The 15170-nt window shown below is 55.9% G+C and overlaps 1 protein-coding gene across 5 annotated transcripts; it reads right to left on the bottom strand.

Annotated features, from left to right (window-relative positions):
* Positions 1-1155: 1155 nt before the first annotated feature.
* Positions 1156-14821, bottom strand: TSKU (tsukushi, small leucine rich proteoglycan). Of its 5 annotated transcripts, XM_067038443.1 has the most exons (4): positions 14727-14799; positions 9914-10062; positions 7293-7384; positions 1156-3649 (listed from the first exon to the last, which is right to left on the bottom strand). In XM_067038443.1, exon 4 carries the CDS (start codon positions 3639-3641, stop codon positions 2580-2582), a length of 1062 nt encoding a protein of 353 aa, XP_066894544.1. In that variant the 5' UTR covers positions 3642-3649; positions 7293-7384; positions 9914-10062; positions 14727-14799; the 3' UTR covers positions 1156-2579. The 5 variants fall into 5 exon arrangements, with proteins under 5 accessions (XP_066894544.1, XP_058923765.1, XP_066894543.1 ...); XM_059067782.2 differs by lacking the exon at positions 7293-7384 and having other exon boundaries at positions 14727-14821; XM_067038442.1 differs by lacking the exon at positions 14727-14799 and having other exon boundaries at positions 9914-13859.
* Positions 14822-15170: the final 349 nt, after the last annotated feature.

Here is a 15170-nt window from a genome sequence, read left to right on the forward strand (position 1 = left end):
TCCCCTGCTTTCAAAGACCCTTATGTTCCATGGCCCTCCCCAAGGACGCCTTCTTCAAATGGGGCTTTAAAGCCCCACTGAGTGGAAGTCCCAGGGATCTCTCCCTCACCCCTGTATTTGAGGCCTCTCTTGTCCCAGGGCATGTGGGAGGATGGAGTACCAATCTGAGGACTGTGAAGGCTGGGGTCTCACTCTGACCCTCCCCTGTCCCCCATACTTCAGATCCTTCCCATATTGGCAGGGGCCAGCCTCTGGCTCAGGGAGCCCAAGCCCTGGGGGGCCTAAGCCACATGATGGGCAAGCACCTCAACCCTACCCATGGCCTGAATGTCCTGGGATCTGTGCCATTGCTCACCCATGACCCCTCTCAAGTGCCGGCCACCTCTGTCCAGGTCCACTTGTCCTTCTCAGCTCCATGGATGAGCCTCCTCCAGGGAGCCTTCCTAACCCCACCACAGGTCTCTCACAGGTCCCTGTACTGCTCTTATAGTTAGGTGTCCTCCATGTGTCCTTCCCCCTCCCACCCCAGGAACATGAATCTCAGGGCACAGAGTAGACAGCAGGAAAAACTTGGTGGTAGTGATGGTGATGGATATTCCTGCAGTTCTTGGCTAGTTAGAAGGAAGAACTTGCTGACAGCAGAGCCATTCAGATGAGCTGGAAGTGGGTTCCCTGTCACTGGAAGTGTGCAAACAAGAGTTAGGATACCACAGCAGTCAGATGCCAAGAAGGAACACAGTACTGTCGGAGCTCAGCTCAGTGGAGGGAGGTGGACGGGGACCTCAGGGAAAGCTTCTAAGGAGGTGAGGTGGGAACTGGGTCTGTTAGGCTGGGAAGTTGAGAAGCAGGGATGGGGGCAAGGGCCAGGTCCCAGAGTAACAGCCTGAGCAAAGGCGGAGGCATGCAGGGCCTGACAAGTTCATGGAGTTGGGGCGTCAGGGAGAGGGGAAATGAGGAAAAGCAGGCAGTGTTAGCTTCAGTGAAAGGTGCCACCTACCCCCGAGGAACTCCCTCCCTCACGTCACCTCACTCCCCTAATCCTGGGAGGTTATTGGGCTTTTCAGAGAGAACAAGCTTGTCTCAATTCATCCTTGTGGCCCCAGGGCTCAGTCTAGGGAATGTCAGTGGATGCTGGTCAAATGATGGGAAGAGGGCCTCTTTATAGTGTTTATTAAACCAAGGACCAGGTGTTGGGTAGGGCCGGTGGGGGAGGACAGAGCTCTCATTGTCCTGTGGGTGTCCCTGTGGGACCAGCCCCCTGACGCCCACATGGCCACATATGGATGTCTTTCACCCAACGCCTCCTCCCCCAACCCATCCCCAGGACACAATATTACAAAAGCGAACAAATGCAATGTCTTTCTTCTTTTACAAATGGCATGTTTCCATCCCCTGCCAGCAGGGACCTGGACGGGGGTGCAGGGTGGTTGAAAGTGACAGTCCATTAAAAAGGCAACAACTTTTATTAACCCCATGCTAAGGAGAGAGCCCAGGGCTGGGAAGCTGAGATGCCACCCTGGTGGCAGAGCATAAACATGGGTGGGGTCTCCCCTATCTCCTTCACTGCATTCTCAGTAGGATGAGCTGGGCTGTTGGGCATAGGGCCAGTGGGGTCTGAGGGAGCTCAGGAGCTCAGGGCCTGGAGGGGCTCCAGGACTGCATCTAGAGGCAGTACCTCAGGGGTCAATGGGCGCATTTCCATTCTTGATGCTGGGGGACCCCCCCCTCCACAGAGTGGGAAACTGGCAGGGCTGGGACTGGTATCCCTGAGGCTTCTAGAGGCTCTGAGGTGAACTGACTTAGCCTGTGCCACAGCCGGTTACCGGGCCCAGAGTGCCACCCCCGAGGCCCTGGTCTCTCCTCCTGGGGTCGACAGGGAAAGGGCACAAATGGCAGGATGTGAGTCTTGGAAGCAAGGGGGAGCCCAGAAAGGGGAGAGGGAGGGCATGATTTAGAGAAGAGAGAAAAGTGCAAAGGGGCCCTGCTGGGAGCCTGGACATTGGATCCATTCACGCTTCTGCCACTGTAGGACCTCAGAATAGCATTTTTCCTTCCCTAGGCCTGAGTTTCCCCATCTGGCACATGAGGAGGTGGACTAGATTTTTTTCTCCAGTCCTTTCTATAAAGTTCTATCCAGAGTTCTAGGGGAAGAAAAAAGGATGAAGTAGGCCTCACACGCCCAGAGCAAAGAGAGGGCTGTGTCGTAAAAGAAACCCATGCCTGAGTGGCTGGACCTCTGCCCTGCAGCACTACTTCCCGCCCACCCTCCTCCTGTCATGGGTCAGGTTGGTCCAGGCCTCAGGGAAGGCACTTTGGGGACAAGTAGGGAAGGACAGCAGGGGACTGCTGTCTGGTTTGGCATCGAAGACCCTCGGCTTATGGTCTGGGGAGCAACATAGACCAACGGGCAAAACCTTGCTCCTGGGTGTGGGTCCCAGGTCCAAAGCCTTTCTTTCAATGATGCTGCCACACAGGCCTGCAGAGTCCCTGCTGGCATTGGCACGTTAAAATATAAATTACCCAGGACCCGAGGGAGCCCAGGGCGAAGTCTGTTACATGGCCCCAGGCCACACCATTCGTCACAAGGTATCAGAGCCCCCAGCAGCTAATTCCTGGGTGTCTATGCAGTGCAGGGCCACCTTGGGGGCGGAGCCAGGCTGCCTGGGGTAGGTGCCCTCCCGCACCAGGCGCCGGCACTGCACGCCCTGGCCCACGCTGATGCTCTGCAGCGCCGGGAGGTGGAGGAGCAGCTTCTCGGGCAGGGGCACCAGGCCTGTGCCTGACAGGTCCAGCTCCTGCAGGGAGCCCAGGCCTGAGAACACCTCGGGTCCTGCCCACTTGAGCTTGGGGTTGCTTGACAAATCCAGGACCTGCAGGCCCTGCAGCTCACGGAAGCCATAGGGCGCCAGCTGGGGGAGACGCTGCAGGCTGCCTAGCGACAGATGTGTAAGGCCTGCCAGCCCCTCGAAGGCCCCTGGGCCGATGGCCGCCAGTGGGTTCCCGTCCAAGCTCAGGTAGCGCAGGGGCAAGTCCCGGAGGTCGGGCACGGTGTGGAGCTGGTTCCAGGCCAGGTTCAGGCTCTGAATGGTGGGTGCCGGCAGGCTGGCCCGTGCGGGGTGGGGCACGAGGCTGTGGAGGAGGTTGTGCGAGAGGTCCACGTGCAGAGGCCTGCCCTGGCTGTGGGTGGCGAAGGCGGACACGGAGACCTTGCGGAGCTGGTTGTGGCTCAGGTTCACGTCGCTCAGGGGCGAGCTGGTGAAGCTATCAGCGGGCAGGGCGGCCAGGCCATTGTGGCTGAGGTCAAGCGACTCCAGGTAGCGAAGGCGGGAGAAGGCCGTGGGCGAGAACCTGGTGAGCAGGTTGTGGCTGAGATCCAGGCCGGCCAGCGTGGTGTAGCCTGGGCCTGCCAGCACGGACTCGTTCACTGTCTCCAGACGGTTGGAGGACAGGTCCAGGTGGGCTGTGTCCAGGGGGATGGGCACGGGCACGATGTGAGGACCCAGGCCGCTGCAATCCACCCGTGTCAGGCTGAAGCTGTCGAAGAGGCCAAAGGTCTCCACCTCACACTGGCATCCAGGGAAGCAGGGCCGGGTGGTCTGGGCCTCACCGGCGGCCAGCAACAGCAGCAGGGGCCACAGCATGGTGTGGGCTAGAAAGAGAGCCACAGGTGAGGGCTGGCGGCAGGCACCCCATACCAGATGGTTCTAAGCCACCCCGTAAGACACCAGCCGGTGTGTGTAGGCACAGCTACAAATTGCCACCAGCCCCTCAGGGCCCCCAGACGCTTTCCCTGAATACCCCTCCTATATAATTCCTAGTCCCTATTCCTCTCTGGCCTTAGTCTCCCCATCTGTATGGTAAAGGGGGTTAGGCCAGATGGCTGAATTTTAAACTGGAAGCAGGAGAACTCTTCGTTAAATAAGATTAGCAAGTGAAAGTGGGCCTGTTCTGGTTGAAGTGAAGGTGAGGGCCTGGAGCCTTCCTTGAATGTTAAGAAACCCAGTTGGAAACGCACTGGACAGGATGGGTCTTTGGCTGGCCTCTCCAGCTCTGAGGGTCTAGGGTTCATGGGCTCATCTTGACCCAGGCCCTACTGCAGAGGGGCCACAGCTTAGAGGCTAGGGTATTCCATTTACCTCTGCTGAGCATATGCTACACGCTGGGTGCTATGTGCTGGGTGCTGTGCTAGCTGCACCCCTGCACGTTCCCACTTAACGCTCACAACCATAAAAACTGCAAGGCAGTAATGCTGTCACCACGTCACGAAGAGGGAACTGAGACTTAGAGAGGTTCAGAAGGTCATGCATGGCCACAAGTAAGTGGGAGTGGAACCTGATGGCATACAGAGGAAGCATGGCTCACTGTCGTGGTTTGGCAGTGGCTGAGCCATGCCTGAGACCCACACTCCAGCTTCCCAGACAGAGGCCTCTTCCTGCAAGGGGGGTCTGCAATGACTGTCCCCACCTCACTCCTTTTGTGGGTAACAGTGGCTGGGTCCACAGTCCTAAGCCCTCTCACCTGGCCTGGCCTTCAGAGGCAGGATCCTTCATTCCAGTTGGGGGACCCTGTGCCAAGCCCCTTCCCCCTTGCCCTGCCCTGACCCCAGCGGTTAGAGCTGTTATACCTCTCTGGCCCTTCCTTTAACCTAGGGCAGGCAGCTGGGCTGGTTCCCCCATTATACAAATAAAGAAATAGAGGCTCAGAGAGGAAAAGGGTTTTACCCCAAACCAGTAAAAAGCAGGGCAGGATTAGAACCCAGGCCCGCTCAGTCCCAATTCCTCTATTTTCATCTGCCGCCTACAGCAGGACTGTCAGGAGAGATGGGGTCCAAGAGGGGCTCTTCCCACCAACACAGGCTACGATGCAAGCCACTGCCTCTCCCTGGGCTTCAGTTTCTCTCCCTGGACAATTGTAACAGCAGCTGCCATTGATGCCGGGCACTACACGTACACTGTCACCTTCAGTCCTCATATCCATGCATGTCTGTAGCTCCTGGGACAGTGGTGCTCGCAGGAGGATGAGAGAGAGGGTTGAGCAGTGAAACCTCTAACTAGGCAGTCTGTGGCTACACTCGCACTCTGCACAGCAGCCACTCAGCCCAGGACATAGAAGGCACTAACTAAGCCTCCCTCGAGCAGGTTCTTCAGCTCTGCACCCTTGCCCCATTGCCCCATCTTCCCCCCACCTATTCCTCCCCCTGGTCTTCAGGTAGGGGTGGACTAGGGACCTGACCACCTTGTGGACTGGGGGTGGGTGTGGAGGGAGCAGCAGGACAGCATTACTAGCCCTACATGAAACTTTAAAGGGGCAGCCACTTGATATGCACTTGGGCTCGGAGCACAGGCAGGGAGAAGGGGGGCTATTCTCCCCTGCCCCCCTATGTGGGCCCCTCCTCTCCCGCCCCTTTCTGCTGTAGAGTCCAATTTGAGGATTAAACCCGGCCCAGGTGCATCCTGGGCTTGGTCCCAATTGAGGCAGGACAGAGTGTTCCAGTGTCTGGAACTGAAAGGAAAATATTAAGTTACCTCACACCCCCTTTGTTCCCCTGGTGAGCTTCTCACTGCAGGGGTTCATTACCACCTAGGGCCTCCTCTTCCCTGCTAAGCTGATCTGCTCATACCCACCCTTCCTGGGGTTTAAACAAACACCAAAGACGCACAAAAAGGCCCTAAGATTACCCTTTGGTTCCCAAAGGTGATTATACAATGTGCCTCTTAAGTGCCAAATGGCCCCTCATGAGCTCCTGCTTATGTAACACAGCCCAACGCTCCCCCTCCCCCTCTAGAGAGGGGGCCTCTGAGGCCTCAGCTTCGTCCTCTGTACCACAAAGCAGTATTTCCTGCCCTCCTCACATACGTTGATGCAACTCTCACTGCAGTGCAATGCAAACTGTGAAGAGCTGTGCACACATGCTGAGTGGTCACCACTGAGCCACTGAGGCAATGGGGGTGACAGCTGGTACAGAGGGAGCAGGAGCGTAGATTGAGACCCGCCTGGGTAACTGTGCTTGTGATGCTCCCAGGGCACTGTGGACAAGGTCTCTGCTCAGCCCTGCACAGTGGACACCTCTCCCTGGGCCCCTGTTCTGTGCTAGGCCTGGACCTTAAGTGGAAAGTGCTGACAGTGACAGAGCCTGTCCTCACTAAGTGCTGGACACATGTTCCCTATGCCATCCCGTCACTCCAGGAGGTGAGCAGTCTTATGTCCTTGTTACAGTGGAGGAAACCGAGGATGGCAAGAGGAAGATAGCAGAGCCAGGAGGTGAACTCAGGCCTTTGTAACCTCATAACTGGCTTGGTTCAAGTGGAACATGTACTTCTGTGTGTTGCTGGGGAAAGAAGAGCTAAGCATCCAGAGTCCTAGGGCCACGCTCCAGCTGCCATCGGCTGCTGGGACAGGTAGGTACCAAGCTTTCTAATACTCAGTGGCTCTGGGGCTTTCCTGAGGTCACAGCGGAGCTCAGAGCCCTCCCAGGGCCATCCAAGGCTGTTGGGAGAGGAGAAGGAAGAAATCTCTAAGATGCCTCACAACTTTGGACCCAGAAGGGGGCAGAGGCAGAGGTGTGGGCTAGTGGTCTTTGAGGGTCAGTGCCCCTGTTCTGCTTAGAGGCAATGTCCCCTTTGGGGTAACATAAGGAGGGGTGCTTTCATGTGAGTGTCTCACGAGATGCTAGGTCTGGCATCGCTGCTTGGAGCAAAAGATCCAGGAGCCAAGGGGAGGGCAGAACTTTCCCAGGAGGAAACTGAGAGAAGATAAGGAAATCCCCTGCCGGGGGCACAGCCCCTGATAATTTCCAAAAGACCTTTGCTCATTTGAGCTGTGAGGGCTGCAGAGCAGTGCATGCAATCCCTCACTTTAGTGATGAGAAAGCTGCGGCCCAGAGAGCATGCAGTGACTTATCCCTGGGTCCTCAGTGAGGTGATGGCAGCCGATGCTCAGGCTGACCCCTGACTCCAGGACCAAGCTTTCCAGCCCACTCAAGATGCCTGTGGAATCTCCTAGGGATCTTATGGAGTCAATAAAAATAATGCTCAGAAGAGTCTGCAACCTCATGGAGGGGGCTGATGCCATAATGCTAGAGATCATAAGGATAGATTGCATGCTAAGAAAAGTATAACTATGCATTAAAAAAACAATGTAAATCGTAATTTTAGAAAGTCTAGAATAAAATATGTCAACCCAGTAGTGGTCTTTCTTTAGATGGTAGAACTTCGAGTGGTTTAACCATGTCTTGATCTCCTTTTCTCCTCTTATTTCCTCTCTTATAGTAAAAAAATATCTATAAAACACACCGAGTAATGAAGCTTCCTAATAGGACTGCCTCGCGGCCATCTCTGCTTTCTCTGATCTTGGCTAGCCACAATCTGAGCCTCAGTCTCCTCATCTGTAAAATAGAGATGTTAAGAGCCATCTCACAGGCTTGTCACGAGGATGAAACATAATGGTGGGAGTAAGGCACCCAAGCAGGGTTCCCAGCACAGGCGAAGGGTGCAGTGGGGATCCCCTGCCTCCCTCCACAGATGGGAGCGGGTGGGGTGGGGATAAGTGGGTGGGCCTGACCCCATCTCTCTTGCTCCTTCCTCCAGCAAATATGTATCAGACATGACAAAGCTCTTACCACTGCCCTACTGGAAAGCAGGTCTTCCCTAGGAAGCCACACTATGACTATGCTGTTTCTCAACAGGGCTGCTGGGTCTGGGAAGGGATGAGTAACGTGAGTTCCTCTTCACAGAAACCACTAGCCTCAGCTCCACGGAGAGGAAAGGGCTTCTTATAGAGTGAGAAGGCCTTGAACACCAACCTGCAGTGTGAACAGGGCAAGTCACTTTACCTGGACCACTTCCTTCAGCTGTGAACCTGGGATGCTAACGATGGTCCTATCAGGCTCAGAGAGGATGGCTGTGAAGATTAGACTGAGAAGACCAATGCCCCAGTAGAGAAATGAGGCCACAAGGGGTAGAAGCCACATAATGGAAACACTGTACCTTTTCATTCTACCTATAATACCCATAGCCACTGCAGACAGAATTAATCAATTACAGCACTAAATTGCTAAGTGCAAGGCAGTGTACTAGGCCCTGTGAGGTGTATGTTGGGGTCAGGGTGGGAGATCCCAGGGCCCCTGTCCTCATGGGGCTTACAAATCTGCAACGTGGACAGGAGAACAACTCATATCAAGATCACTAGCACCTGCCTTAGACCCAGGAGATCAGGACTCTAGTTCCGGATCTGCTACTAACTGTGTGACCTTAACAGTTTTCTTTCTTTCCTGGAGCCTCAGTTTCCTTTTCTGTGTAGTACTGACTCTGCCTCTTTCCCTCCCTCTGGGACCCTGTGATCTACCCTCGGGAGAAAGGGAAAGGCAGACAGGTATTCACCATGGAAGGCCAGGGAGGATCTCTGGCCCAGGATACATCATTTACTTTCCAAACCCTGACCTGCAGATAAAAGGCATCTACTGATCAGCCAGGTTACAGAACACAAGGGCAGCAGGATAAAGGCTTAGTAACTGTACCCACCCTTGGTTAGGGGGATATAGCATAAGGTCCTCTGGGCAAGGGCCATGAGTTAGTCTTTGTTGGGTCCACTGTGACTCTAAGGAAAGTTTACAGATGGCCCGTGAGGTCAAAAGAGTCAGCGGTGTGGCCCCAACAGGCCCCAGGCAGGTTCCCCACTGCGACACTCCAGACCCTGCTAGGAGAACCTCTAAAACAGCTTTGGCTACATCATCCCCCCTCTCAAAAACCACCTGACTTCTACTTTACCTACAGAAATCAAGTTCCCTCTCGCACAGAGGTATCTGAAAGTTGTCCCCACCTTCCTCCCTCCTTCGGCTGAACTCTCTTGATTTGAACCTATGGTGGTGGCCTTTGGACGACTCTCAGCCTCTGCTCATACTTTTCCAAACTCAGAGAATTCCAGGGCTGGAGAGCTGGAAGGCCCCTCAGAGATCACGAGTAACTGAGGCCCAGAGATGGGCAGTGATTGCAAGTAAACGGCAGAGCAGGACCCAGGACCTGGGTTCTGATGCCTCACACTATTGCTGGACTGCCGCATCCCCAGGCCTGCCCTGGCCCTGCCAGTGGAACAAAGCCTGTTCTGTCCACTCAGGCTCCCGGGCCACACCCCCCTCCTTTCCTTGCTTCCCGGGCCTCTCACACCACACTATCAACACACCTCCTTCAGACACACACTGGGTAAATTCTCCGCTGTTATTTACCCGCCCATTTCCTGACTTGAAGTGTGAGCAGCTTGGGGCAGTGACCCTGCCTTCTTCACCTGTTCATTCCTTCCCTCACCTGGGGCCACAGCCAGGCCTGGCAGGCCCGGCAAACACGCTGGATGAATGAAGAGCCCAGAATTTCGAGTCAACCACGGGACTCAGACCCAGGTGTGAATTCAGCTCTCTACCTACTAGCCTTGGGCACATCTCAACCTTGCTGAGGCTCAGTGTCCTCAACAGGGGCGACAACACAGGGCTGGTGAAAGCGTTAGGGGACAGCATGTGAAACAGTCAGCTCAACTGCCATACTTTGAGTGCTGAATGCATAGTAGACAGTGATGGTGATGATTTATTAAGCTTCCTGAAGGCGATGACCGTGTTATTCCTTGTTCTGTTCCTCCCTACCCAACTACCCAAAGAGGTGCCAGCACCCGGCGGGTCTGTGACTACCTGTGCTAACATCCTCTGGTCACCATGCTGGTGTCTGCTGACAAGGTCCCAACCTCCCTCCTCCTCTGAGGAGGGCTCCCTGGGGTTAGGGATTCCAGCTCGGGTCCTCCTGGCTCCAGCTGCCCGCCCGTGGTGCTGTATCCCAACATCTCTGGCCCCTAGATTTGCCAGCTTCTCACCACAACTTCAAGGGGGAGTCCCTGGCCAAGGGGTGAGGTGGGCAGGGGGCCGAGCTCCCACCTGAGACGGGCTCTGTCTCCACCGGCTGCTCCATGCTGAGATGCCTTCAACCCTACTTATGTTCATCGTGAGCTCCCTCAAGCTGACGCCAACGAAATCCCCAGGTGGAAATTCCATTAATGTCCTGGGCCCCAGTGGCTTAGTGAGTTCTGGAAACGCAAGGCAAAAAGAACGTCAGGGCCAAACTCCCGGAGCCTTGCGGGTCGGCTCCCCCAACAGAAGCTCTAATGCCGCACATCTGTACAAACACGTCAGCTCGCCACGCACTTCTACAGCAGCATCTCGTTTCTGCCTCACCACAACCCTTGACCATGGGGATTACTGTCCCGGTTTTGCAAAGGAGACTGACATTCACCTGAGGAGGACAGGAACCAGGTCTCAAACCTACATGTCTGAGCTCCAAATCCAATGCTTGTTATATGGCTGTGCCCCAACTTACAAATGGGCATGTGTGGATCGTGCTGGACTATAATTACACTTACCTGTCTGTCCTCCTGTGGGCAGGAATGGGGTTAGGTTCACTTTTATGTCCTTGGGCCTGAGTGCCGGGTCTGGCACAGAGCAGGTACTATATGAAGATATACCAGGCATTTAGAATACTACCACCTCGCCAAAGGATACCTCTCAACCTTCCCAATGCCTCTTCAACTCTTATCTGTTCAGTCACTCTGCAAGATCAGCAGGTTACATGGCATTGTATCTATTTTACAGCTGCGTAGAGACCCAGAGAGGTTCGGTGATCTGCCCAGAGTCACACAGCCAGTGAGGTCAGAGGCTGGACTCAGAATCCAGGTGTTCTGACACTGAGTGCCTAGCCTCCTCCATGACATCATCCCTGGAGGATAATCTACAGGGAAATAGACAAGGCTCCCAATACTATTTTCTCCATTCTGAAGCTTTGCAAGTTCCCTTTGGTCTGAGGCATGTGTGGACACACGGGCAGGCAGTGTGGGGCAGAGGAAATGGGTTTTACGGTCAGGCACACCAGGTTCCAGCCCCACCAAGCCTCACCTGCCAGGAGGCCCTCTCCCTTCTGAGTCTGAGTCTTCATCTGTAACATGGTGAGAAACCTAGTACTGTTCCCAGCAGGCCACTGGGATGATTACACAAGGTAAAGTGAAGACTCAGCCCTGGGCCTGGCACACACTGGTGCTCACTGCATGTGGGTTCCTGCCCCCTAATGGGTGATTTCAGGGGCCAGGAAAGAAAAAGGAGCCGTGACACCAGCAGATCTGAAAGCAAGGCAGGGGCAGAGGATAGAGAAGACTACAAAATGTATTCTTCCTTGGATTCTCTCCCAGTGTACCATCCAAGGTCCCGCTTGGGCTACAAGCACTGACCAGGCTCTACCAGAGAGTTGGTAAGGGAGTTTGGAAAGGTCATAGAGGCCAAAGCAGGCTGAAGGAGTTGTGTCACCTGTGACAGAATGAGACTCAGCAGCTACCCCTGGGTGGGTGGCTCACTGTCTTCCCCACCCACCCACCCACCTTGCACAGGTCAGGTTCAGGAGACTTCCTGGCCTGGATTGCTCCAACAGCCTTGTTCCTGGCCCTCTGCTTCCAACTGCCGGCCAGGCTGGGCACCAGAGTACAATCCCGACAGAAGACCAGGACCCCATCACTGCTCCTGGTTTAAAACCTATCCTGCAAAGACAGCTTGCCAGTCTAGAGGCCTGCCTTACTCATCGGGCCCCACACCTCTGCACAGGCTGTTCCCTTGGACGAAGATGACAGAGACACCCTTCTTTTCTTTGTTTTCCATGCAAACTCTCATTCACTTGATTCAAAAGTCACCTCCATGTATAAGTATCATGTCATCTTCAAATAGTGACAGTTTTACTTCTTTTCTGATTTGGATTCCTTTTATTTCTTTTTCTTCTCTGATTGCTGTGGCTAAAACTTCCAAAACTATGTTGAATAATAGTGGTGAAAGTGGGCAACCACATAGCCGATTCACTTTGTTGTAAAGCAGAAACTAACACAACACTGTAAAGCAACTATACTATAATAAAGGTGTTAAAAAAACCAAAAAGTCACCTCCTCTGTGAGGTCTTCCCAGTCTAACCTGCCCATCATCCAGTAAAAGGTCACCCTCTCCCTGGGCACCAGTGGCCCCTAGGTGGCCCCGTCAAGATATCGCACACTTTGTGCTGTGTGGCCATCTCCAAATCTGACCGTCCATCCCCTCTCCTGTGTGGGGCCTGGCCATGCGAATGGGATAAGCCAGATGAGTGAAATGTCCTAGGCAAAAAGCTTCCCTCTGCTTAGGAGAGGGTACCAGTGGTCCAAGCTTGCAGGATACCTAGGGCTTTCCCAGGGGGTGATGTCAAGTTTAGAACCATAGTAGATGTTGGCTCTGCCTTCTATTGTCAGTGCAATCCAACAAATGTCTGCATGATGTAATACAGACTACAAACCTCTTCTCATTTTATTAGCACATGTAATTCATTATCCTATTTAACATTCACAACAGATCAGTGAGACCGGAATTACTAACCTCATTTGAAGGATGAGGAGACTGAGAATCAGAGAGGTAGAGTTACTTGCCTAAGGCCACAGAGCTAGGAAGCAATGAAGTAAGTGAAAATCTCTTTCTGACTCTAAGAGGCTGGAGCGCTTAGCCTCCAGATTGGTCTCCCAGGCTCCAGTACCACCCACAAGCCAGAGGAAGGTTTCCTAGCATTACCAACCCCACCCTGTCATGCCAGCTTAAAAAACCCTCCAGCAGCTCTCCACTGCCTAAATCCCAGCTCCTAGGTCTGGCATTCAAGGCCCTCATATTTGGCCCTTGTCTTCCTTCCCAGCCTCAAGTTGAATCCCAACCCTCCCTCTCCAACCTTGCATCTGACAGTCCACAATGCTGACTCCCCCTGCGCTGTTTCAGAACACACAGAGCTGGGCAGGGCAGTTCCTTCTGTGGGAGATACCTTCTGCCTCCCTCCCTCGTGTATTCATCTGGCTACCCCAGCCTGCTGCTTTCCAGCCTTCCCTTCCTGGGCTGCAGGGGCTCCAGCCCACTTTACTTCATCCCTACCTAACTTCAAAGCCACCTCCCCTCTCCCTCTTCAAAAGAGCAAATTAGTGCCTGGGAATTGGTCAAGTCAGAATGGAGGTGTTAAATATCAAAGTGTTTCCAGGTTCTAGGATCTCAACCAGTCAGCCAGAACAGGAAGGGAGGAGAGAGGCTGTCAGCACCTCCCTTTCCAGAAGGGAAACTGAGGCCCAAAGAGGGAAAGGAAAGTGCCCACAGTGAGGCGAGTGGCTTGTACCCATCCTTCACGTCTGCATCATCAAGCAAAATTCTAGGTTAAAGACTGGGGTGGGAGTGGGGTAGGGACAGGGGAGGGAAGGTGTTAAAGGGTTATCTTTGCCACCCAGGATCAAAAGGAGGCTCCGGCAGCCTAAGCCCTCCTTCTCAAGTCAGACCTGAGCTCTGCAAGTCTGGACTTATCCGAAGGGTAGAGCAGGCAGGGAGGATCAGAAGCTCCTGAGTCACCTCCTCACCCAGGCCAAGAGTGGGCGGGCACTGCACCTCAGGCCGTCTCTGCCGGCGTTGGTTATCGCCACCGTACGCTCTGCCCCGCGAGGGAGTTCTCAGCCCCTTCCATTACAAGGTGACTGCGGCTCAGAGAGGCTGAACAACTTGCCCAGTGCCATATTGTGGGCCAGTGGACATCCCATTCGAAACTAGAGAGTGTGCAAGGTTCCTACTCCCAGCAGCCCAGTTGGAGGTCCCGGGAGCCGGCGCCGCGGGCAGCCGTCGTCGCCTTCTCACCTACGGGACTGGAGGGCTCGACACCCCCCGTCCCCGCCCCCCGCCCGGGGCAGGATACAAACGGAGAGCGGATCTCAAAGCGGAGCCGGGGGCAGTGGCTGGCCTCTCCGCCAAGCAGACACATCTCTCTCGGTCACATTACACTCTCTCCGAGGAGCGTGGGGCGGGCAACACCAGCTGCCCGCTCCTCTCCTCTCTTCAGCCCCCGATCGGGGGCCAGGACCGGCTGCTTACCTCTCTCCTCCCAGCCGGTTCGGCTGGCGTGTGCGGCACGCTCTGCCCAGCCTCGGCTCGGGTCAGTCCTCAGGCGCTGCCGATTGCCCCACCCACCAATCCTATCCCATCCCCTCGCGGCTCTAAGGACCCCTGGAGGTGAATGAGGGGAGGGCTGCCAGAGCCCCCCGCCCGGGCTACAGTGGGGAGGAGGACGGGCGCTGGTTGCCGAGGAACCGGGAGAAAAGTTTGAAGCCAAGTCTGGGCCCGGGTGGACAGCAGGGGAGTGAGGAGTTGGGGCGGTGTCTGGCTCTCGGCGCGCACATACTCCACGGACACCCAACCCAGACACGTCGACAGGCACAGACCACGTACGCGGACACAACGATGCGCCCATCAACACTCACAACCAAACGCGGGCCCACGAAACGTGGACACAGGCGCAAAACAGCCTCCTCAAATCACGGACATACAAAGGCACAGGCAGATGCATGTCCCCGGACCAAATTCACAAAGACCCACAAACGCGAGATGCACGTGTCCGCACAAAGACCCCAGAGGCGCCGGCCCACGCCCACGGCCCCCGGTCACAGCCTTTGTCTCCTGGAAGCCCCCTTCCCGGTCCGGGTTCCCCACTCTGGCCGAGTCCCGGGCGTCAGGCCGCCGCTGCCGACGCCCTGGGTCCAGGAAAAGTTGAGGGGCCCCAGCCCCGCCCCTGGGTCCAGCGTCGTCCGCTCGCGGGATGGAGCTGCGAGGTTGGGGTGGGGGGGCTCCTGTCCTTCGCCCGCTGCGCGGACTCCCGCTCCGCCCGGGGACCCGCACCCACCTGGAAGCCTGCGCCGCAGCCGCCTCGGCACGCTCACCCAGGCGGCCCGGTCGCGGGCCCTCTGGCCGGCGCTTTTCTCAGCGCGGCGCGGCCCGCCCCCCGGCCCCCCGGCCCCCGCCCGCGGCTGGGCGCTCCCCCGCCCGCCCCGCGCCCAGTGGCTGCTCTGGCCAGCCGCCGGGCGATTTAGGGAGTGTCGCCAAAGTGCCGGCCTTTCCTGGCGCGTTCCCCGCTCCGCCCCCCGTCCGCCAGCAGAGCCCTTGCCCAGCCCGGGTTCCACCATAGGGAGCGTCTCAAAAGTGCGCACGCAGCTCCCTCCCACTCCAGTCGGCCTTGCTCCCAGCTTCTTGCATCCCGGGTCCCTGCCCCCTTCCGCGGAGCGCCTGAGCCATCTCAGCAGATGGCCGCACTGTCGGGAACATCTGGAGGTCGCTGGAGTGTGTGTGT

Source organism: Kogia breviceps, chromosome 7 (assembly GCF_026419965.1).
Source record: "Kogia breviceps isolate mKogBre1 chromosome 7, mKogBre1 haplotype 1, whole genome shotgun sequence".
NCBI lineage: Eukaryota > Metazoa > Chordata > Mammalia > Artiodactyla > Physeteridae > Kogia > Kogia breviceps.